The sequence below is a fragment of the Vombatus ursinus genome, unplaced genomic scaffold (assembly GCF_900497805.2).
Source record: "Vombatus ursinus unplaced genomic scaffold, bare-nosed wombat genome assembly UNPS02014830.1, whole genome shotgun sequence".
Lineage (NCBI taxonomy): Eukaryota > Metazoa > Chordata > Mammalia > Diprotodontia > Vombatidae > Vombatus > Vombatus ursinus.
Window position 1 is genome coordinate 41,861,233 of NW_020954608.1, and position 26,684 is coordinate 41,887,916.

At 33.9% G+C, this 26,684-nt stretch overlaps 1 protein-coding gene across 3 annotated transcripts in view; it reads left to right on the plus strand.

The window, feature by feature from the left end:
- Positions 1–26,684, plus strand: part of SOX5 (SRY-box 5) — a 1,269,090-nt gene that overhangs the window by 1,021,251 nt on the left and 221,155 nt on the right. For all 3 annotated transcript variants that reach the window (XM_027838648.1, XM_027838647.1, XM_027838649.1), the window contains 3 exons: positions 4,904–4,990; positions 17,149–17,321; positions 23,071–23,139. In XM_027838648.1, coding sequence (XP_027694449.1) covers positions 4,904–4,990; positions 17,149–17,321; positions 23,071–23,139 — 329 coding nt within the window. The remainder of the gene's footprint in view (positions 1–4,903; positions 4,991–17,148; positions 17,322–23,070; positions 23,140–26,684) is intronic.

The window sequence follows — 26,684 nt, forward strand, 5'->3', positions numbered from 1 at the left end:
ATCTTTCTTTTTGTGTAGGATATCTGTTTCTTTGGAGAGATTTTTCACCTTGTGTTCTAAGTTATCTAATCTGTTTTTTTTGTCTTAATTATTTCTTGACTTGAGGTATTTAATTGTTGATCAACTGCCCACCCTGATGATATCTTTCAAAAATTTATTTCTCTCTTAGAAAATTCTGAAATTTCTTTTAGTTGTTCCCTGATGTCTGTAGAATCTCTAGAATTCTCCTTATCACTGGAACTTTTTGGCTCAGTTTGCTTGTAGCATAATATGTACTCAATTTGTTATGGCCTTTTGTGAATTTTTACTCATTTTTTTCTTCTGCTTTTGTGAGTTTCACTGTTTATCTGCTTATGAGCTTGATTTTTTTTTTTGTCTTTTAACTTTTTTCTTATATTCCCAATAATTTGTTTCGGACTCCTTCCTCATTCTTTGGCCCCTTCCATTACTAATGCAAATATTTCTCTTCCTGCACATATCTGGGAGTCTGTGTCCTCAATTTGAGGAATTTGGGATGCTAACTGGTTTCCTGTGGGGAAAGAACTCATCCTAACTATTATTTATTCTTCTTGTTCCTTTGATCTCAGAAGCACTGTCTCCTCTGACTATCTCTGTGTTGCTCTTCTGCGTCACCTTCCCCCAACTATCACCTTTCATACACATACCCAATAGTTGTATCCCTTTCTTTTTTATGACTGAACAGCATCTATATTTTCAGCCTACTGTAGGATATGGGAGGGGGGGTTGAGACAAAATCACTTCATGAGGAGAACCAAGTATAGCCACTTCAGCAGACTTGAAACAATAGCCTTGAGGTAAAAAGACTAGTGAGTTAAAAAATTAAGTTTTTTCAGGTCTTAGGTATTATTCCATAATGCTTTTAGCTTTTATAGTATTTATGGTTCATCTTATGGATTCAACTTTAATTTTTACAGAGTTAATGCTTTTTTCCTAGGGGAGGGGGAGCTTATTAGGTAGGAGAATTATTTGGAAAACAAGTTCTACTACCATCTTGCCCCACATTCCATTTTCTAACTAAAAATGTAAAATGTCATAGATTTAGGAAATCATCTAGTTCATCTCCCTCACTTTAAAGATAAGGAGGGGGCAGGTAGGTGGTGCAGTGGATAGAGCACGGGCCCTGGAGTCAGGAGGTCCTGAGTTCAAATCTGGCCTCAGACACACAGCCCTCACTAGCTGTGTGACCCTGGGCAGGTCACTTAACCCCAATTGCCTCACCAAAACAAAAAATAAAAAATAAAGATAAGGAAACCAAAGTCCAGAGAGGTTGTGACTTCCACAGGAAGTAGAAAAACTTGTATTAACATCTAGCCTCAATCAAACTATTATTGCAAAATCTAGTCCTCTTTCCACTGCCCTTGGTCTGTTTCTCTGCATTCCTTTTACATGTACAAAGTGGAGTGAAAATTATTTTTATTTTATTTTGAGTGATTAGAATATTATATTTAGAGCCAATGAATCAATGGAGGTGTTTTTTGTTTATTTTATCTGCCTTGTGCTAGGCGTTATGCAAGGTGAAAGGAATTTGTGTTTTAGGAGAGAAGACAATATATGCATATATGAACATATACAAAATTAATGCATTGATAAAGATAGGAGAGCAAGGAAATAACCACTAGATTTGAGGGAATCAGGAAGGGTTTCATGTAGAAAGTGGGGATGTACTCAGCTTTGGAGAAAAACTAAACATTCTAAACCTGCAGTTAGCTGGCGCAAGGGATAGAGCACCTGACATAGAGGTAGGAAGACCTGAATTCAAATCTGGTCTCAGATACTTACTAGCTGAGTGACCCTGGGCAAGTCATCTATAAAATGAGCTGGAGAAGGAAATGGCAAACCATTCCAGTGTGTTTGCCAAGAAAACCCCAAATGCGGTCATGAAGAATTGGACACAATTGAACAACAAGAAGGAATTCTAAGAGATGGAGATTTGAGGGGAGTATAAAAATAAGGAGAGAGAAGAGTGTTGCCAGAATTGAGTTTAAACACACACACACACACACACATAATAGCTTGGTAAACACAGAAATATTGCATATTCCCTTGGAGTTTCAATTTCCTCATTAATAAATTTGGGATAATAAATTTTAGACTGAGAAGGACTTTAAAGATTATCTAACCCAATCGCCTCATTTTACAGCTGAGAAAAACTAAGACCTAGAATTAAATTTTATTCACTTCAATTCAATAAAATTCAGTTAAATTCCGTTAGCATCTAATGAGTGCCTACTCTGTGCTTGGCACTATGCTAGGCACTAAGAATGCAAAAATCATAAAAGAAAGGTTAGTTGATTCCCCAAATCAAACCATTCGTAAGTAACTGAATTGAGATTTGAAAGAAGCTCCTTTTATCCCAAATCTGAACTCTTTACAGTAACAGACTCTTTTTCCTAACAGGATTATTATGAGAATTAAAAGCGATGATGTGTGTAAAATATTTTGCAAACTTTTAAAGGGCCTGATAAATGTTAATGTTCATGAGGATGATAACCCTTCTCTCATCCTGACCATCAGTAAATAATTTAAATTCATGCCATTTGAAAATATTTTTGTCATCATTTATCCATAGATTTTTAACTATACATTCTGATATATCATGCCCAAATATCTTTGGAGTTTATCATTTTAAAGGAACTATTCATTTGAGGCTTAAAAAGAAATAGCATACTTGGATAAAGTTGTTTTACAACTAAGTCTTATATCTTTATAATAGTCAATAAAGAGAGACCTGGAGTGTTCTGCAGGTTTCAGAAATCAGGCTACTGTTCCTTTAACTCTGCAATTTAGACAGAAGACTTCTGTTTCTTTATGAGCACACTACAGCGAATATTTTGTCTAGCTGCAGGGGAAAAACTTTGTCATGGACTTTGCAGACAATAGCCTTAAAAGTAAAATGGTCTGCTTTTGGTGCCTGGAGGTTCTGTAGGCTATTGTTAGTTCACAATGAATTTCTATTGCTGCGTTCCTGCTTTGCAAAGGTTTGTTAGCTTTTAACGACTGACAGTTACTCTATTGCAAATAACACATTGGCTGCACCCTGTATACATGAACCTCGAAAAATTTTGAAGAGTGCTAGGAAAAAAAAAAGAAATGGTGATATTTATTTGACCTACCCAGATAAGTTTTAAAAATTATTCCCTTCAAAAAGTGTTTACTGGGAAAGTACAAACTTTGGGAGTATTTACAAAAAAGTGTTTAAAATAAGACCATTTAAGATCATGAATAGTAGCCTTGTTTACAATGAAAAACATTTTATCTACTTCATTGTTATGAAATCACCTCTATCATTTTAAAGCATATAGGAAAGTTAATTTTTGAAGAAAGAAGTTAGAGATTCTAATTAAGCAGTGAAGACTTTTGCACATACAGATAGAAACTTTTTTTTAAATGTTAAAGCCCACTGTGCACACACAAACACAAGAATGCACATATAAGGGTTCATGTAGATAGACAGATATAGATATGTGCACTCACAGTATGTATTTATACATATGGAGCCTATAATACAATGGTAGGTGAGACTCAGTTTCTCATTTTCTATGAACCTTTTGAAATTAAAGATAAAAGTGTTTATACAGTATTGTTACTTTTCCATGAAAAATCCTAGTGTAGTTTTGTTGAAAACTCTTTACAGACTTTGGGACACTAATTGTTGATAGCTTTAACTTGGGGGTCCGAAAAAGTAGGAACGTTAACCAAATGAGATAATGAAGATTCCCTAAAATGCATTTTACTGTGGGGAAAATTAACCAGTTTCTAATAATCACATGGTCCCTAGGCCAGACGGTCCCTTTGATAAGTTAACATGTACTCCCTTTATGCTCCTAGTAGGGGGTAAACAAATGTCTGAACAAATACAAATACACATAAACACAAATGTGGAGAATAGCAGTGGATGTCTTAGATCCAGATAATAAGTGTGAGTATTGTTATTTAGATGGAGCATACTGGGACACTTATCTTTTAGTACACTCCATTTTCTAACTGAATGCAGTGCTAATCGTGGTATTGAAAGCCATTGTAATTGTGTACCCATCTAAACGCTGACAAGAATATACAATTACATTGTTTGGAATTGAGTTTAATGTTTTTTTCTGAATTTTATTAGCATTTATATTTACTTATACGTTACGATTCAACACAAAAGAAGAGGTTACAATGCAAGTGTTTCTGCGTTACAAATATCAGACCCATCCACAATCTTGAGGTCTAAAATGTGCATTTCCTCTAAATACTTCTGCCACCATTTTTTTAAGGGAGTGATGTAAATCTGAAATGAGCAAAATAATGGGTTTCCATTCTAGGAAATACTTTCTCTTTGTATTTTACAATTTTATAAAAGCTTTTTTTCACACTAACTTAAGGAAATTACTTACAATATTCATTTTACTGGCAAATCTTTCTTCAGTGTGCTTACCAACGCCACGATGTTTAAGCACACATTATAAAGTGGATGGAATTGTAAACACACAGAGGGATATAATTACATGTAGCAGATTTAAGTGCTAATTCTTTTGCCTTTTTTTTACTGTGCATTTTATCAACATAATTATTTTTTGACTGCAGACTAACACCCTGAAACTGACACGCAGGAACTTGTTCACTAAATTGGAAAACAATGAACTGCAGGTTTCTATGTACCTATTGTCATACAGAATTAGTATGGCTTTGTTCCGCAAGAGGAAAAAGCTAATGATTTTGAAACAGCAGGTGACAAAATGCATTCTTTTTTCCTCCCCTCTTATCAGTTTGTTGATGAAGTCATTATGAACTGGGGCCCTGGTTAGGGATGGCCTTATTTTTAGCAGATAGGTTTTTAATGAGCTCTATTGTAAAAACAGTCATGTTGATTTTCTTACTTTCCCCCCTCCTCTTCACACAGAAACTCCCAGTATTGAAAAGCTCCTATCAAAGGACTGGAAAGACAAGCTTCTTGCTATGGGATCAGGGAACTTTGGAGAAATTAAAGGTAAAATCTTTATGATCATCTTGATCCAAAATGTACCAAAATGAAAATGTTATTTACATTTTTAATGGTGCTAAGAAGCTTCTACTTTTGTTTTCTTCTGCATCATTTTTATTTTCTGTTATCTTCTGCATTATTTTTCTATAGTGCTGTTCATTTCAAGCTCGAGAGAGTCACCAAGACCATCCCTTATTTTTTTTTGCATGTGATATTGTAACATACATAAGCACAAATATATATATGTGTATATATATTTTCCTGTGAAAATATACATAATCAACACAGACATATACATTCACTTTTCAGACTTCAGATTTTTGCTTTTATAACTCTTTATTTAAATGATCTATAAGAAGAAAACTTCAAAATAAAAGATGATTTTCACAGAGTCTACGTGGAAAATGCACAAGTATGTAGTTTGTGTTCAAAATCAGAATTAATGAATATTACAGAAATAATAAAATGTTTTATATACATATTCTTGCAGATTGCATACACAAGGGCTTGGTTTACTTGAATCAGTAATTCAATGAAATTAATAGAAAGATCCTGTACAGATTTCAAAAAAATAGAGAAAAAGTCCAAAGACAGAAGTAATCAGTTGAATTTTCATGTCCAGTTTATATCAATAGAATTAAGGGAAGGGGAAATTGTATGTGTCTATTTATGTCTGATACAAAATTATGATTTCTTCTAAATAGGATTAGCTTCTACTAAGAGATACAGCTATCCTATATCCAGCAACTTAGTACAATAACTTATACATAGTAGAAATGTAATATATGCTTCTATAATTGAGTTGAATTAAAATAGATAATAATTTGTCATTATTATATATGATATATTACATACATAGAATTATCTTATCCAGAAATGCTATAAACAAGTCTGTAGTGTCATTGTATATAGGTGTAGACATATAAATCTACTTAATATTATATATATAAAACTACTCAAATATATATGTGTGTACACATTATTATAGCATTAAATAAGAGTATCAAATTCATTTTCAATATTCAATTTGAGTAGAGGTTTTTTCAGTTTCAGAATATCCAAATGAAAGGCAAAAAATTAAGAAGTCAATCTTTTAAATGTTGGGTCTACATGATGCTAACATGTTTGGAATGTTTGGATATTTAGAAACATCTAGATGATTGAATATTTCAGTTTCATAAAAATGCTTAATGTTATGTAGAAATAGCCTATAATTAACCATGAATGGAAAAAAATAATAAATTATATCATATTCAAAGAAATATATTGGAACAAAAGTGACCTAAAAGGATAGAAGGCAAAGTCTGAGTTCAGGAATTGAGAATTTCCATTTTGATGTTTAATTTTAAGTAGAAACTGCTCTTCAACCCTTTAGCTCCTGAAGTTTAGAAAGTAATTTCAAAGGTACTCCATTCTCTTTTGGACTGAGTCAAAAATCCTATGAAGAATACAGAGCTGAGAGGATTGTCTGTTCCAAGTCTGTGTGATCTCATTCTGTTGGAGAGTAATCATTTTTACCCCTCCCTCGTTTTCCTTCACAAGTCAAACTTAAAAGCAGTAACAGCAGCAATGATAAGCTACCACTAAAGAAACTCAGCAACCCTTTCAGCCTTGCCCAGGGGGAGGATGGGAAACTGGAGTACAGTCACAAAAGAAGTTTCTGTGTCTTTAATTTTTGGTTTGGAGCACTTTACATTTGGAGCACAAGTTTAGTTATTGTTCTCTAGTTTTATTCAAAAGTCTGCTTTCTAATACATTTTAAAGCAACTGCAGGTCTGCTGTGGGGAAGGGGCATGGTTATTAGGTGTTTGGAACAGGTTTGTCAATAAACTGTGAAAGCAGGCTAGATTATTTTTCCCACTGACTGCCTGTGACAGAATTACTTTCCATTGTTCATAGGTGACTAAAAAGGAAAGAGGATACAATAGTGTTTTGCACTTTGGGAGGCAAATTAATTTTATTGCAAGTTGTTGGGGTTTAGGCTGGATGATTATATAGTAGCATGGAATGAAGTTTGCATGCCGATGCTGATCAAAATGGATAAGAACAATAACTCACATCTGCAGTATGAGGCAGATGAAAGGAATACATGTGGGCATTTGGTTTTTAATATGAGACTATGAAGTCAGTAGGATCATAGGTTAAGAGCTGGAAGGGACTTCAAAGATAATGTGGTTCAAACCAAATGGTACTTTTACAGGTAAGGAAACTGAGGCCCATAGAGATTAAGTGACTTGGACACCCATCATACAGGTGGTATGTATTAGAGGCAGGATTTGAAAGCAGATCCTGTGACTCCAGAGCCAATGTTCTTTCCATTGTACCATGATGTTCAGTGGATACTTTTAAATTTCTGTTTTTACAGATTTACCTTGGGAGTCACACTTTATTTGTTTTACTATTAATGATTTTTGAAATAAAATTTTCAGATCATATCTTATTTATATATGCTGGCATGTTTATGGCATTAAAAATACTCAGCCAATCATTTTGTGATTACATCACTTTTTCTATTCAGTAGTTCAAAATTTAACTGCATTTCCATCAAAAAACAGATTTTTTTTCCTTCTTTTTAAGAGTGCTTATATTTACCATAAACCATTGTTTCAAAGTTGAAGTTATACTCTTGACTTGCCCAGGTTCACAATGCTGTTAAGTGTCTGAGGCCAGATTTGAACTTGGGAAGATGAATCCTACTGACTTCAGGCCTGGCACTTTTATGCACTGTGCCACTTAACTGCCCAGATTGAGTTCATTCTATTTCCCTTCCTTCATTCATTTTATGTTCCAGCTAAATTTCATAACTAGTTCTTCCCTAATCTTGTCCTACGTTCCCTCAGCGAAGTGCTTTTTCATAAAGACCTTATGGAATCCTACCCGTATAGGAATACCCTTCTTACACATCAGCCTATCAAAAGTCTTCTTTTAAGGCCTAAGTCAGATATCATGTCCTCTATGAAGCCTCCTGTATATGCCTTTATATGATCTCTCCCTGCTCACTGTACTAATTTAAAAACAAAACAAAATTTGTTGTACTCCCCCACCGTCATTGTACAGGTTGTAAATGCCTTGATGGCAAAAGCAATGTTAATTTTCATCTTTATCTAGAATAGAGAATAGAGCCAACTGTTTCTGGGAGCTGTGGGGGCTTCGGGAACTAGCTCCTCCCTGCTTTGTACCTGGATATATGCTCCTGCATGGGGCTCATTGCTGGGGAAACTTGACTTCATGAGAGTGGATCAGTTGTCCCAATTTTTACATTCATTCATTGACTTGGTCCCCCATCCCAGATATTCTGGAGACAATTATACTCTAATATTTAAACATATACATACACATACATTTCAAAAAAGATACTCGATGTACAAATATAAATTGGTTATGGGACATAACCTTTACAGAAAAGATAATGAGAAGCACAAAAGAATCAAAATATAAAGAATGATTAGAACAGAATTCAATAACTCATCACTGTTTACTACACCAATTGGAAGGCTTGTATTCAAGCCTTATTTAGGATGCGAGACTTAGTTTTACAAGACTGTTTAGCCTTTAACCTTTACTAAGCAGAGTCCAATCAAATGTTAAGCGGATATCTTCTTTCAGGTGGGCTTTGTCTATTCCTAACTCTTCCTCCTGTTGCTTCTACTGCTATCATAACTATAACCACTCCAGTAGTCATTACTCTTGGCTAGTGGGAGATGTTACCACCACAACCTTCGAACTTTAAGCTTGTTTAGCTCTCACTAAGGCCTGTAACAAAGAAAATACACGAAAAGTAGGCAGCCCATCCTAGACACCAGCTTGCTTAGGTAAAACACATGTTCCTGGCTTAAAACTAGGTGGAGTTAACTATATCATCTAAATGACCCTCTGAACATCTCAGAGAATCCTGATGCTTCAAAGTTGGAAGGACAAGTGACTCTTTTGTATATTCATGGAATTTTGACTAATCAATCAAATATGGAAACTTAATCCATCAATGAGTCATAATAAACTGAAAGTACTCTTACCCAATTGCCACAGCTTACATGGGTCATCTAAAATGGCAGCTGAGCATGCTCCAGAAGGAGAAGTAGAGTGCATAATGTGTCACATTCATATTCTGAGAGCCTAGCTGAGTATCTCACACATAACCAGATAGTGAGAACTTTAGAAATATTTATTGAATAGAATTTAACGTGTCCAAAGAATTCAAAAATTAGAACTTAATTAAGGCCATTAGTTTCATTTTTCTCTTACTATAGAAGAATCGTAATTTTTATAATGGGGGAAATAGGCTGCATTTTATTCCAAATATTTATAGTCTTTCATTCATTCATTCACTCATTCATTTATTCAACAAATAGGTGAATAAATTACCATCATTTCTACCTGGAGCCAGTCTTGGTTTTAAAGAAACATTGTAGAAGTAAAGGACTCCATGACAGTAGTTTGATATAGTATACTACATCCTCAATCATCCTCTCTCCTATAGAAATCCCAACTTCTTCCTTTCTAATGGTTCCTTCTCTATTACCTTCAAATGTGTCCAAGGCTCCCCCATGCTAAAAAAATGTTCGGTAGATGCTACCATCCTTTCAAGTTATTATATATGCCTTACCTTTCTCAACCAAATTTGTTTAAAAATGTGTCTATGCTCGCTTCTCATACTTCACTCTTTTCACTCACTCCATGACCCTTTTCCAATCTGGTTTTCACTCTCATCATTCTCTCCAAATAGCTCTTTCCAAAGTTCTGGATGTTCTCTTAATTGCTAAATCTTGAGGGTCTTTTCTCAGTACTAATCCTTTTCAAACTGCTGCATTTTAACATTGCTGTCCACTCTTCACTCCCAGGTACTTTGTCCCCTCTGCATTTTCATGACACTACTCTCTCCTTGTTCACTTCCTGCCCTCTCACTGATTCTTCTCTGTCTCCTTTGCTGAATTATCATCCACCTTAGGCCTCTAACTCCAGTTGTTCCTAAGTTTCTTTCACAGGCCCTCTTTATATCTCCCTTTGAATTTTGCCTTTTGGTAACCTCATCAGTTCAATGGGTTGAGTTATGATCTCTACGCTTATGATTCCCTGATATACATATCCATTCTCTCTGTTCTGTGAACTTCAGTCTCATATCACTAGTGGTCTATTGGACATTTCAAATTAGATGTTTTGGAGACAAATTCAACATGTCTAAGACTGAATTCATTATCTTTCCTTCTAAACAGTTCCCTCTTTCAAACTTTCATATTTTTTCCAAAGTTATCACTCCAAGATTTTCCTTGAAATGTATCAAACCAAACATTTTGCTAGCAAAGCAGTGTGACATAGGGAATAGAAGTGCTAGACCTGGAGTCATGAAAACTTGACTTTAAAAGCTGCTTCCTTCACAACTTAGATGTGTTTCCACATGCAGGTCACTTAAGTTTTCTGAACCACAGCATCTTTATGTGTATAATAGGCTTAATATAATAGGCCGCTGTACCTACTTCACTGTATATATAAATATATGTGTGTGAATACACACATATACACACGTATTTTTTAAAGCCACAGTTAAAGAAGCCATGAACCATGTGGTCATTGCTAATAATAATAATTTTAAATACTATTATTAAAATGATCACTTATGTAGTTTTAAAGTTTAGAAAGATCTTTACATACACATCTCATTTAAAACTCTCAACAGACAATATAGACATCACAGATTATTATATACTGCAAATAGTGTCAGAGCTGGAATTTGAACCTAGGTTTCTCTTTGACTCCAAGTCCAGCATTCTTTCTGCTATAATAGGTGATTGAAATATTAATTTTAATTTGTTAAGTATCTTCTCTTTAATTGTTTACTAGTAGTTTTACCTCTAAAAATTGTTCATTGACACTGAAAGGAAACTGGCACATAGAATATAAGCTTTTAACAGTTACCTTGGCATCCGTTAGTGCAGCAGAGAATGAGTATGGTATAGTAATGATTATCATTCTGTGGTCAGTTGGAGAGTGCCGGTTTCCTTACATCAGTATAAAAGCATAACTGATTGTTTGAAAAGGGAAATCAGATATTGAAGTTCATTAAGGCTACTCTTACCTGTCCTGCATACTAGGAATCAGTCCAGTACTTAGGGAATATTTTCAGGCCATATGCCTGAAAATGCCTATCAGCTGCTTTTAAGCCATTCTGAAATACTTTAGAAAGAAATCTCTATGGTTCATGAGTCAAACAAATGCTGTGTCTTACTAAACAGATTTCTCCTTTTGGTTTAAGATTTTATGATGAATATGGTCAAAAATAATTTTAAGACAATTTAGATTATTTTGTTTTGTCATATTAAAGCCAAATGAATATACAGAGTACTAATAACAATAGCCTTTAATATTTCCTACTCTGCACAAAAATTGTCCATAATAAATTGAATGTGTGTTATTAACTATGTGTTTGAACTGATCAAAATAAAGTATATTTAATTGTTAAAAATAATATCCTGGGTTTGTATTCTTAATAAAATACCCAGAAAAGTTGCCAGAGTCATGTAATAATTATTAGTCTTTGAGAACTGATCTTAATGTGGATATAACTTGATTGTTATGTAGAATTTCTATGAATGATAACCTGTACTAATGGCAAAATGTTTGTAATAATATATTTTATGATAACTAAGATATAGTCATACATGTAACCCTTATATTGATTATATAAGTGATAAAAAAACTGGTGTAATTTGCCTATGCTGAATAACCATTCATGGGCAAAGTATGATAAAAATTATAGTAATTCATCAAATATTTCAATTCATTCTATTAATCTTCTATTTAGAACTTAAAGTAGAAAAGGTCCAAAATGCAACTGATGTTGGTCCATATACTAGCATACTTGAATATTTAAAACACTAAATAAATTAACCACAGAAAACTATAAGTAGGTAAATGTATTTAGTAGTAGTAGAAACAGTAGCAATGGTGATGGTGGTAATCGTGGCCATGGTTGCACAACTAAATGCCAGCTAATTTAAATGTGGTCACATAATAAATGCTATACAAATAAATCAGAGGCAATGAGTTCTTGGAGGGAAGTAAATATATTGTATAATTTCTGGAGATATGGTAATGATGATGTTCCAAAGTTGGCTTATTTGTGTTTATATGTTGGCTAAGCAAAGAACTCTTAAATGAAAAAAAGTTCATTGTTAGCTTTATTGAATTTCTTCCATGGAAAAGACTTGGCTCATGATGAAACTGGGTTCCCATCTGGATCAGAGTATGGGTATAGTTTGAGCATAGTAAGACTAAGTGATAACAGTGTAGAGTACTACATCGGTACACACAAAATACTAAAAAAAGAAAAAAAATCCAGCAGAAGGCCATTAGTGTTATCAGTAAGGAATGGAGGAGATAGAAAAAAAAATTGATGAAATCCTATGCCCAACAAAGTAGCATCATCATCAACAACAACAATAAAAACCTTATGATAAATCCAGAAGAATTTAAATTTGGCTTGATTTGAAATACTTTCAATCTACTGGGCAGAGTTCCCAAAAATGAGTACTGCATATTCTTCCCAGATTTCATGAGAGGAATCCTTCTTGAAAGCAACCCCAACTCTAGAAAAAAATTAAAGAGAAAAAAAATCCATTTCGGAATGTAACGTTGATATTCAAAATAATATCAGGGCAAAAGAGAAATTATTCAGGGTTGGAGGGAAGACTTGCTTATTCCGAAATTATTTAAGTTCCATTTATTTTAAGAAGATAATTTTGCCTCTTAGACTACTTTAATCTTAAAGATTCTTTGCTGTAGTACAATATAACAAATATTTATTGTATGCCTCTTACATGCAGAGTACTATGCTTGGCCTGCTCTGAGAGGCCAAGGGTCAGGGTTTCTGTTTTATGGACCTTATAACCTAGTAAGATAACACAGGTAAGGCACACATAATATACATTATAGAAATAAATAACAGAAACATGAAGTGATATACCTAAATAATTAGAGATAGTTTCCCAGTATTTCCTAAGTTATGAAGAAAATGTGTTCCAAAAGTTTATTTGTATGTGAAGAATCCTGAGAAAAGTGGTAAAATTTGTATAAATTGATATAGACCAAAAGAAGCCAAGCAAAAAGCACAGTTTTTGTTGTTGAGTCATGTCAGGCATGTCTTACTTTCCATAACTCCATTTGGGGTTTTCTTCGCAAAGCTACTGGAATGATTTGCCATGTCCTTCTCCAGCTCATTTTATAGATGAGGAAACTGAGGGTTTAGGGTTAAGAGACTTGGCCAAGGTGATACCACTAATAAGTGTCTGAGATTTGAACTCAGGTTCTCCTGACTCCAGGGCTAGTGCTCCATCCACTATACCACATAGTGGCCTGAAGAGCACAATAGACACAACTATAATGAAAAGTTTATTGAAAGGAAATTTAACTGTTATGATTGAAGAAGCCAGTTAAGGTCACAGAGAATGTAATGTTCTTTTTACGCTCACTGCACAGATGTGGAAGGCTACAAGGACAGAATATTTTGTATATTGTCAGACATGGTCTCTCTATCAGGTTTTACACATAAAATATTAAAAACATAGAAACATAGATTGAAAATGAGGGAATGGGAAAAATCTATATTGCCTCAGGTGATTAAAAATTCAAAAGTTGCTATCACAATTTTAGGCAAAGGAACAATAAAATTTTACAATGACAAGAAAGATAAATAAGAAAACTACATTCCTTTAAGTCACCATAGATAATGAAAAAAATATATATATATCATTAAATATAAGACCTAAATGGTATCACATCTAAGTTTTTCAAAGAAAATAAAGTGAATTACCAAAGCGCAGTAATACAATGATAAAAGGTGATACTTTAATATTCTTTCTTTCAGAGCTGGATAAATCCAAACTCTGATATTGAATTGAAATATTAAATATATTTCTCAGCATCCCATAGTAAGTAACTTTACAAAAAAAATTGACATAAGCACAGAAGACATAAATAAACTTGCATTTTATGGAAAGAAAATAAATGATATAAAATTTAATTGAGGCAAAAAGATGAGATTTTTTACCTTCTTATCACTAAATCTTTGAACAATGGTGGTATTCATATTGCATTTTTAGCTTTAAACTTTGGATGCCTATCACTAGCTTTATTTTAAGTTCTTATTAATTTGAGGGGGCTTATGACAGATTATATAATTAATGTTACTTTTTCTAATGAATGTGTTACTTTTTATCAACTTATTAAAAAATCTTTCAAATTACTGTTAGAGTGTTATGAACCCAGTTCTTATAATTATAAAAGTGAAATAACTTTCATTTAATATGTACAAAAAGTTTTATTTATATCAAGAAGATAGAAATTTGCTAGCTGAATTTCAATAAAATTATTTGCCTAATTTATGAATGGGAATGAAAAATGAGTGTCATGATTTAGTAAGTGCAGCCAATGATGCACTTCTTCCATTTGGATCAATATGTCTTTGTAAGTTACCTTTTTCAACTATGACATCCATTAAAACCAAGTATTAAAATAAATTAAACTTAGAACTTTGAATTGCTACATCACAAAGTTTTAAACCAAGACTTTTCAAAAAAAATGAAGCATTACTCTCACTAAAATGTCATTATTAATAATATTTCATGAGAAGAAAAAAGTTTTTGTAACACTTATGAAATATTTTAAAAATATTTCATCTTTACCTCATCTTTTTTATTTCTATTTTACGTATTTTAAACTATACAAAATTTTAGTATGTGTACATGTATATAATTTTATAAGTAAATGAATATAGATAAATGAGGAGATCTCAAATTTTTTTTTTCAGTGACAGGAGTGTGAAATCAAAAGATTTTGGAGACTCGGATTTAAGAGTTCTAGGATACTGTAGCAAACTTGAAACTAAATCCTTGAAATGCCTATTATCTTTTTTATACTTTTCCTTCTCTATATCTTATCACAATGATGGTACCCATTGCATTTTTAGCTTTAAATCTGAAGTGTTTATCACTAGATTTCTGTTAAGTTTTTGACTGATATCTTCTAGGTATTATGGATAGATTATCTGTATTATTTCCTAATGAATGTTATTTTAGTAGGTTTTAAAATCAAGATAATTCTTCTATACCTAAATTCACAGACATAAAGAATGTTGCTCTTTTTCTATGAACATAGTAGTTTAGCCAATAATTTTTAAACCAGTGTTTCACTTGATAGTAGACTTAATTATTGAAATTGTTAGTATCACTACAAACTACCAAACCTCATTCATTTTTCCCTGCTGTATTTCCCGATAGAATATTTTAGCAACCAATATTAATAGTGAAGGGGATCCAATAAAACTAGCTATGTTAATTGCCACTGATGGAATCAATTCTACTTTGCTATGAATACAAATAATAGCAATTTTATTGCCTGACATATAATCAGTGAACACCTTTACTGAGTACCTACTATTACGTCTGACCTTTAGTAGGCACTTAATGTTTACTGAATTTAGAGCCTAAATTCCACCCCATGATGGGATCTAGAAATACTAAGACATATGCCATCTACCTTCCATAAGATTATAATCATACATTGGTCTTTCCTTAGTGTTCATTTACTGGCTTATGTAAAATAAATTGATGACTTTATTTTAATCCCTAATGGGCAAGTAAAAGTTATAAGCCACCAACTATAGCTGCAGATTTTGAAAAAGGTACATGCTTTTTCAGCATAAATAGACAGGAAGGAATGAAATGGGGTGGGGAAGGGTGACTGGGTTATAACAGGCCGTTCTATCTAATTACATGTACAGGTGGCAAATGCATTATTAAAATAGTGCTTAGTGTCTTACATTTGAAGTGAAAATTATAATTAAAAAGTACTTTCTCTCCTACTGCTAGTACCTTACCATAGGGGTGCTTGTCTATCTGGTGAGGTTTAACAGAACTTTTAAATGTGATACTATTTCAACCGTCAATGAAATTTTCACATTTCCTGTATACCCAACAGGTATCTTAATGCACTGGTCAAAAATATATATTTATGTAGTTTAAATTTGTTGAATATATTCAAGTACTCTAGCCAAATTCCACTTTTTTCTTCAAATCCCCCTATCTCTAACTATAGAGAACATTTTTGCAGATATATATATTTCTAGAAAAAGCATTAAACTAGCTTCTGCCTAATAGGTCCAAGATTTAGCTATCTATCATTTTATAGGCTTTTCTTGAGTTTTACTTCTTCAAAGAAATACTCTTATAAAGGAGAATATTATTTTTATGGTAATGCCCCAAACTGTTATTTTTATTTTTATTCAATTTAACTTTTCATAGGTTTATACCTTATTTGTTTGACTAATTATAATCTCCTTCAGGAAAGAAACTGTGTTATATTTTTCTGAACTCCCCATCTAAACATCTGACTAGAATATATGTATAGCAATTGGGTATTATCTTTTTGGAGAAAAATTCCCTATTTTCAGTATTCTAGACCCAGCCACAAGCAGTAACCTAAGTCAGTCAATAAACATTTATTAAATACCTCCTATGTGCCAGGCACTGTGCTAAGTCCTGGTGACACACACAAAAAAAGGCAAAAACAGTCCCTACCCTCTAGGAGTTTGCAGAGGGAAACAACGTGCAATATATATTTCAGTTAGGTACTAATTAGTGTAAATAATCAGTCCTATGAAGTGCTTGCATTCATTGTATTTGTACTGCATATTTCCATTAGGTTGAGATTGATTTACATAATTATAACTTTGAATAATATTAACTCAACTATAGTATGTCTGCTTTGCAGTATTCATTATTCACACTAATCGGGATCTCGCTTTACACAGTAGGGATTCAGATAATGTGATGTATATACCAATTAGATGGTATGACCAGGCAGTAAATCCTGTACTGGTAGTGAAATTTATTTGTTTTGATAAAACAACAAATTTTTAATTGGGGGGTATTTTTAAAATGACAAATATTATTTGTTTATTGTATTTGATAAATAAAAATCTTCAAAATAAAGTTGGGAGGTGTGCATATATATGAATGTTAAAAGCTTTTGGAATTGGGAAATTTCTCTAGCTTGCAGATTCATTGTCATTGACAATTACCATTTTCTAATTTCTCCTCCCACCTTTTTTTTGTTTTTTTTTTGTTTGTTTGTTTGTTTTGTTTTGTTTTGTTTTTTGGTCATACACTTACTAGGAACTCCAGAAAGCCTTGCTGAGAAAGAGAGGCAGCTCATGGGTATGATCAATCAGTTGACCAGTTTGCGAGAGCAGCTGCTGGCAGCTCATGATGAACAAAAGAAGTTGGCTGCCTCCCAAATTGAGAAACAGCGCCAGCAAATGGAACTGGCCAAGCAGCAGCAAGAACAGGTGAGTGAAACTTGTAGAGATAGTCTAGTCTAAGTTGAAAAGTCATTCATTCAAATTTGTTTTTCTGGTTTTAGATAAAGAATGGCCTTTTGGGATGTAATGACTGATGGTGGTTTCCCAGCACACACATCCCTCCCCACCAGAGATGAGGAAAAGACCGGACTAATAATAAAATATTTCCTAGGAAGATTATTCTACTTCTTACTTTCCCCTGTGGCACAGGGGATAAAATTGTGGCAATGACTTCTACAGAGCACCAATGACTACTTTGATTCACAACAGAGCTTTTCCTTATTCCCTCATGTTTAAGCCCTCTTGCTACTAAACCTTGAGGATTTGGTTCCAGACTTGGCAAACATGACATTTGAAGGATTCCAGAGTTGGTTTAGCAGGGTAGATGGTGAAGTTCTCTATTGGTCTGGAATGATCTTGAAGATCTGGGAGGGAATTGACTCTGTCTCTGTCTCTCTGTCTCTCTCTCTTCTCTGTCTCTCTCTCTCTCTCTGTTTCTCTGTCTCTGTCTCTCTTTGTCTCTGTCTCTCTATCTCTCTGTCTCTCTCTCTCTTTGTGTCTCTCTGTCTCTTTCTCTTTCTCTCTCTCTCTCTCTCTCTCTCTCTCTGTCTCCACTGAGGTCCTCAAAACTGTTTGCTTATATTCCAGAATAAGAATAGGACATGAGGAATCACTTCTACTCTCATCTTCCCTGAAGGACCAAAACCTCAGAAATTCTTGTCCCATCATGCACCACCTTTGCCAAAAGTGGCAAGAACCCACCCTCTCAGCCCACAGAATTGCAAATAAGCACATAGCCAAGGCTTAAAAAAACTGTCAGTAGTTCCTACTAGACTGCTAGAAAATCCTTCTTTCCTCTTTGTTCCCTGAAAAAAAAAACCCTGAGTAAATTTCATGCTTCCCACTACCAATCTGACCGGAGGGAGTAACTAATCTATACTCAACCCCATTATGGTACCAGATTCTCCCTACCTACCACAGCAGCTCACCCTTTACTGCTGTCATTGTGCATGAGAAAAATGTGTGGTAAACCAGAGAAACCTACAAGTCAATAATGTATATCTGCAAAGTAAATAACTTAAAAGGTAAAATTCCTCTCAAAATCAGAGTCAAAGCATCAATGGACAGGATTGAAGAAATACTAATGGAAACAATAAATTGAATAGTAAGCACATTAAAGAAATTAAAGAACTATAAAATAGTTTTAGAAAAATATAAGAAATTAAGCAATAATTAAGTGAACTGCATTTTTAGTGAGGAAGGGAATTTAAATCAAATAGAGGAAAACACAAACCTAACAATCATAATCTTAAAAGGAAATGCCCTAAACAAACCAATAACATGAAAATGGCAGAATAGATTTTTAAAAGAAAAAGCTTTTTTGCTGTATACAAGAAATAAAACTATAAACAAAGACACATCGAGAATAAGGATGAACGACAACAAAACATCATGATGATGAAAATGAGAGGCTGGAAAACAAATAGAAAAAAATGGAAAATATATGTAAATGTTGTCAAAGCAAAGCATCATTAAGGACACTTGATTCTAACACCACAGTCCAAATATTCTTATGAAGGAAAAAGAAATGGCACTAGAAAGAATAAAGATGTAAAAAGCTGCTATGCAGTATATATAATTTAGACACATCCATATGTATTTTATATAGAGATTAGATTTGTGTTGAAAGAGACATAATTGTGAGAGCACTAAAAGATACTTCACACTTGTAAGAGCTGAGTTATCAAATGGAAAAAGATACCAAGGTGTAGAACAAATCCTGATCCTTATTACTACCAAAAAAAGATTTGCAAAAACAGCTGACCTTTATGACTCCTCTCCCAGTGATATAAAATATCTATGAAAATCAACAATACACAAATGAAGGGCAACCTCACCAAGGTTATTTGTGGAGAACAATAAGGCTTTCACTAACAAAATCATATCTTTACCATTTCACAATTGACTTTAAGATGCAGAAGGGAATATCCCATTGTTCTTATTGTTTGTTTATTACGGAAAATCATTGATCCAGTGGAATAAAATGTTTCCTTAAAGGTCATTTTCCAAAGTCTCCTATTAATACATCAAAATCATTTAAGATTCCCTGAAATACTTAACAGGAATAACCCTGTTCAATGATGATCTGACCATAAACATCAGGAAAAATATTCAACAAAAATGTATTCTCACCAAAGGTCTTTGCCCTTGTGCTGAAGGAGATGAAGTATAGTATACACCAGGGGTGTCATACTCATTGAAATGGCTCCCCGCCACATATTGATTTAGAAAACCACAAATTCACATTATCTATATTCTATTATAATTACACTGATTTTATTAAGCATTTCCTGGTTACACTTTAATCTGAATTTTGTGGAACTCTAAGGCCAGTGGGCAGTGAGTTTGATACCTCTGAAGTATACATTGAATAGGTATTCTTTGAAAAATCGTGAGAACCTTCAGGTTGTTCTTTTAGTGGATGAGATTGAAATGGTTGTCCCAAACCCTGGAACATTGGAAGAGCCACTTTAAAAAGATAATTCACCAGAATTTGACCTGACCTTCCATACAAGAAAGGTAATATGAGTGAACATAACTATTGCCCAGATTCTGACTTGTATTTGAATTGAAAACTTATAAAATTTATTCATTGGTTTATATATCTAGAGCATTCAATAAATTTGGACAACCAGTTGTGCCCTTAGTTGAAAAAGAGGAGAAGATCATACCATATTACCCTTAGATATTTGAAAAGCTCCTTAAATCGCCACAAATCCCAAGGAAACAAAGGTTCATATTTTTAATACCAATAGTTTATCATTGTTATATGGAATATAATAGTACAGGAAGAATTGAAGATTAATATCATTATCATACAGAAGGCAATGGAAAAATGCATAATGGATATAGACAAGCTGCAACTTAGAATCAATAAAGAATTTTGAAGAACAGAAGGATCATAAAAGACATATATAATAGGAAGAGATGGGCTTGTCATGTGGCAAGAGTGAGGCATTACAGGTGGATATCCAACTCAGTCCACTAGTACCCTCACAATATCAAGAGAAATTTGGTGAGAATGGGAGAACATGATAAAGAATAATAACACAGGATGGGGAGATATTAGTGGGTTGTAATGAATGTCATTTTATTGAACTCCAAAACCAGTGATCTAAGAGATCCATTTGAATTTCAGATGATTCAAAATTGAGTAGGTGAGAGAAGTCACAATTGTGGTATCAAACAAAAGAAAATCCAGTGTCAAGAGAGATAAACATGAATACTACATTATTTTTAAAATAAGAGGCAGCTACATGGCCTGGTAGATAGACTGCTGGACCTGTACTGGGAAGAAATGAGCTCAAATGTGGGCTCAGATACTTACTAACTATGTGATTTATTTGCCTTAGTTTTTCCAAATGTAAAATGAAGATAATAATACCACCTCCCTCCCTCCCTTGTTCTAAGGATTAAATAAGATAATATTTGTAAAGGGCCTAACACAATGCCTAGCCTTAGAATATAGTAGGCACTATATAAATGCTAATTATTATTAAAAGTAAATTGTAAAAAGTATAAGTTATGAGAAAGAGAGGAGAGAGAGAGAGAGAGAGAGAGAGAGAGAGAACAAACCAAATGTTGAGGTAGCATTATTTGCAATGGAGAATCACTAGAAGATTTCTCAAAAAATTAAAGAGTAAAGCAAGAATGTCCCACTCTCCCTATGACTATTTTATGTCATTTTAGAAATGCTAATGATAGCAATTAAATACAAAATAGATTAAAGATTAAGTATCAGCAAAGAAAAAACAAAACTATCATTATTTGCAGATGATAGTCTATTTAGAAAATCACAGAAAATTAAAGAATCTGATACAATTAATGACTTCTATAAAGTGGCAAGATGCGAGTAAATGAATAAAAATTCATCAGCATTTTTATATAGCCTATTTCTATGTGTCTACAATGTAATGAGGGAATTGAGGAGGTTAACAAAGTGGGAATGTTTAGTTCAGATGGTGTTTAGTCCTAAACTGATGGCAACTGTGGAGGGGGAAGAGTGGCAGGGAAGATATTGAGCTGCTGATGGTGTACACTAGACTTTGCTTTGACTACAGCAACAAAAATGGAAATAATGAAATAAAACTAAAGGTCTTATAATTATAATGACCAAGTATGGTACCAAATTTCTCTATTTTCTTGGGATAGGTATGGAATGATGAGTGAAAAACAAATAAACAAACAGAAGAAAATGATCATATCCCTTACAAGACTTAAAGAGAAGGGGTGGAGGGAAGGGGGAAAAAAAGATAAAGACTCATGATGAGTATTTAAAGTTATCGTATTTTACACATTGAAATTAATCAATTTAAAAGTCAATAGTACTAATTTAAGTGAAAGTAGTTTCTGATTTTAGTTGGTCATATTGAGGATAAACATTTAGTTTAAAAAAACTATATAATGAATGGATCTGTGACTTCATTGATACAGGAAGTATCTAGGTGAGGAAACTTCCTTTAACAATGGAAGTTAACTTCTCAGGAAACTTATAGCCTTAGAGAGTTGCCTAAAAAGTTGCATAGCCACAATATGCATAAGAGGTGAGAGGTCAACTGAGGTTTTTCTGGCTTTAAGCCTGGATCTTTATCTATTACTACATATTGCCTCCATAATTTCATATTTAATATTACAAATAAACTGATTAGCAAATTTTAAAATGGTATGTGAATGAATGTTGGCTTATTTTTTAAAAAAATAAATTTTATTATTAAAAATACCATGTCCTCTTAAGGATAAGGTAGTCTTTGTTACTAATTTTCATTCCTCCTACCTATCTCATGTAGAAAGATATTTCAGATTATATGCCCACTACTATTCCTTAGTGAAACATAATTGTATTCTTTTTGTGTAGCTTTTTCCTATTTTCTGTTGTAAAGTACAGTGTTCTTTCTTGACAAGAAAGGTCTGACTGGTGTTAATGGCAATGCCTGCTTCTTGCACTGACAAAGGGTAATTTCATTCATTCAATAAGCTTTTATTGAGCTATTATATTAGGCTTCTGAAGAACTAAAAGATAAATAAGACATGCTCTTGACCTCAAGGAGATTACATCTGTCTTGAAGTCTATCCATACTACAATATCATTTTCCTGAATAGTTTATCATAGTAGTATCCTAGGCTTCACTTACTTGGGGCTACATAAACACTAACTGTCCCCAAGACTTCCAAACCCTGACATAACTTACAAAACCTGACTGTTTAGATAGTCATTCATACTATTTATGTCATTTAAATCAAGGTCAAGTAGGACTTTTACAGAGTGGAAGACTACCAATTCTTGTTATAAACTAAGGCATAAATGAGGTGTGGTGGCACACACCTGTAATCCCAGCTACTAGAGAGGCTGACATTGGTGGATTGCTTGACTTTGGAAATTCTGAGTTGCAGTAGGGCTACAACTGATTGTGTGTCCACATTACGTCCAACTTCAATAAGGTGAACTCTTGAGAATAAAGGGCCACCAGGCTCCCTAAGGAGCAGCAATTGACCCAGGTCTGAAATGGGGCAGATAAAAGCTTCCCTGCCAGTCAGTAGTGGGATCAGGCAATGAGAGGCCATTGAACTTCCATTCTGAACCAAATAGGGAGACTCCTACTTTAAAAAATGATAATATCTTTTAAAATAAGAAACCTAAGGTTTTTTTTTTAAGTTTTCACGTGCAATTTCTCCACAGATTGCAAGACAACAGCAGCAACTTCTACAGCAGCAACACAAAATCAATCTGCTTCAACAACAGATCCAGGTCAGAGATCATCCCACATATTCCTACTATTTCTATGATTACTCTGCTTCGCAGGTCTATGTTATTCAATTGTACTTACCCTCAGAATGACAACTTATACCCTGACTCTCCAGGTGTTGTCTTAATGCCTACATGGTTCTGTTCTATATATGAATTGTGGTAAATCAAGAGTGCCACATTTCTTTATTTCAGTGATGTGAGAAAATTACTAAGTAAACCTGATTAAATGCATTCTCTTAAGTTATGTTTAAAAATATGTCTGAAAAGCAAAAGCAAAAGAACACAGTAAGCAAAGAAACTTGAACTGAGAGTAGATCTGCTTCTAAACCATAGGGTCAATTATCCAAACGAAATAGCATTGTGCGTTAAAATGATATTCAATACAAAGGTAGGAGATAGGAAAATAATTTCCAGTTTTGAAAAATTTGACCATAATTGGGAAATGATAGCACAGGATTGGTAACCATCAAGAATTCTAAAGTTTAAAGGGCCCTCAGAGATCATCTAATATAACCTGTACCTGAACAAAATCCCTTACATGTCATATCTGACCCATGACCATCCGGCTTTTGCTTGAAGACCTTAATGAAGGATAACGGAGCGCTTACTTCTAAAGCAGCCCATTATACTTTCGAATAGCTCATATTATCCCTATATCAGGCCTAATTTTTTTCTCTTTTTAACTTGCTTCTTCTGCCCTCTGGGCCCCCGGGAGAATAGATCTAATGTCTCATCCATGTAATACACCTTTCAGAAACAGCTGTCATATATCCTTCTCCTGTCTAGTCAACATTCTCAGCTTCTGTAACCATTCTTCATTTGATGTGACCTGCAGGCCCTTCTCCACTCTAGTCACCCCTGTTTGGACACTCTTAAATTTATCTACCAATAAATGAATCAATAAGAATTTTTTAAGTGTCTACCTTGTGGCAAGTATTATAAATCCAAAAACTGAACAATCGCTACCCTTGCCCAGTTTACAGTTTAGCCAGGCGAGACAACATATACATATATAGGGATATATAAAATAGATACAAAATGAGTCATCTTGAAATTAGGTATCACAAGATAATTTTGTGGAAAAGGTACTAGGTATATGGGATAGCCGGCACGAAAAGAAAAGGCATAGAAATGGGAGATAGAGCGCCATGTATGAGAAACAGTAAGAAGACTAATTTGGCTGGACAGTAATATTCATGAAGGGGTCTGATGTGTAAGAAGATTAGAAGGGTAGGTTGGTGCCAGGTTGTGAAGGGCTTTAGATGACAAGCATAAAAGTTTATATTTGGCCCTAATGGTGGTATTTATTGAGTTGTGGAGTGACATGCCCAGACTTGTGCTTTAGGAAAATAATTTTGATGGTTGTGTGGATGGATGGATTTGAGTTGGGATACTCTGTAGGAAGAAAAAGTAATTCAGAGGAGATTACAATCATCCAGGAGAGCAGAGATGAGGGGCTGTATAAGGCATAGGTCATCCAAACCACCCAAAGAGAAGATGTGCAGTGATGCACCATGGTAGACTGCAAAGAATAATAGATTGGAGTCAGAACTATGGCTGAATTTCAGTTCTGACACTTGTTTCCTATATGACCTTGGGCAGGTCATCCACCTATCTGGGCCTCAGTTTCTCTATATTTTTCTCAGTTTCTCAGAGCTCATTAGGGTTTCAATAATTCTTAATAAATTATCATGCAGAAAGAAATACATTGAATATTATTTTAAAAAGCATAACTTAAAAGTGAAGTTTTTTTTTAAAGTTGACTGACCTGTTGATTTCTGATTTATGATCCCTAAGGTACCTTCTAGATCTAAGTCTATCCTCCTGTGGATAAAGAAAATTATTTCTATTTTGAAATATTGCATTTGAGATACCTAGGGGGCATTCATTTGAAAATGTCTAATAAGTGTTCAGGAAAGGGACTACTACTGAATATGTAGATCTTAAAGTCATATGTATTAGAAATGATAGTTAAATCTGCTCAACATGTGGTCTGTATTTCCTAGCCTTGTTATATCTACAAATTTGGTAAATGTGGCATCAATATCTTACATTGTACCAGTAACAACTACTTTCTGAGTTAAGCCATTTATCTAATTCTGAATTAATCTAATTCGACTATCATATATCCCATAGTCTACATCTTGTTTACAAGAATAGTTGCGTGACTTTGCCAATATTTTTCTAAAATAAAGGTAAACTACCGCTATAGCATTCTCTAAACTATATGTAAGAAAAATTATATCCAAAAAGTAAAATGTGTTTTGACTCACATGACGTATTCTTGATAAAGACATGAAGTTTTTGATCACTACTTCCTTTTCTATATTTTCAGTAACCATTCCTTTTTAAATAATACTTTCTAGAACTTTGCCAGGATACAAAGTCAAGCTCACTGACCTATAGTTTATGGATAATTTCTGTGTCTATGCTTTGGTGTAGTTTTCAACAACAGTAAGAGCAACAACAAATAGGTAGCATTTATGGCCGCTGGGTGGCACAGGGAATAGAATGGTGGACCTGGATTTTGGAAGGCCAGAGTTCAAATCCTGCCTAGAGTGCATCTTACTAACTCTTTGACCCTGGGCAAGTCTCTTAACATCTGTCTTCCCCAGTTCCCTCACCTGTAAAATGTAGGTTTATAAATAGCACCTATTTCCTAGGGTTGCTTTGAGGATGAAATGAGAAAATTGTAAAGGGTTTCGCAAACATTACAGCGGTATATAAATATTATAAATGCTAGCTATAGCATCGACTATGTGCCGGGTACTGTACTAAATACCTTAAAGTTAGGTCTTCCTAACTCCAGGGCCCCATCACTCTGTCTACTGTGTCACCTAGCTGCCTCAGGATTTTCAACCCTAAACATTTAGATTGTGAGCTCCCTAGGACCTCTTTGTGTACAAGTATTTAGAGTGTTTAGAGCTGTGACTGGCACTGAGTAGGTTTTTAACAAATATTGATTAATTGATTGATCTAAAAGAGAAGGAAAGAAAAAAATCCATGGAGTAGCATCTGGGGTTGATGCATTCTGTTCTTAAAGGAAACAGTGACCTGCAAGGGGGACTACATTCCAAGTTTAATTAGCAAATCTGCAGGTCACTACCAAAATAAATATCTAGATAAATGTACCACAAAGGTCTTCAAACAAGAAAGGTACTAGGATTTACAGGGACCAAAGACAGCCTAAGATATAGAAACCCTTTTTCAATACTTGCAAACTTCTATTGAAAAGAATAAATATTTTTCACAGAAGAGAAAGTCAAGTTTCATTTAAGGAGCCTAAATAGCACTTGACTGCTTTGTTTGTTTTTAGTATTGACATAGACATATTTTTGTGTTTGTTTACTTTTCATTGAGTGATGGTAACTAATCTATATTGATATTTTAATAATAATTTTTAAAAAAACATGTTTTTGGTTAGATCTAACCTCTGAGAGCCAATTATCCACATCTGGTGAAGAAGCCTATAAAAGGATTTTGTGCTACTGTAACTCAAGTCAAAGCCATAGACTAGGTAGCAGCTGGTAGAATTCAGGTAAAGT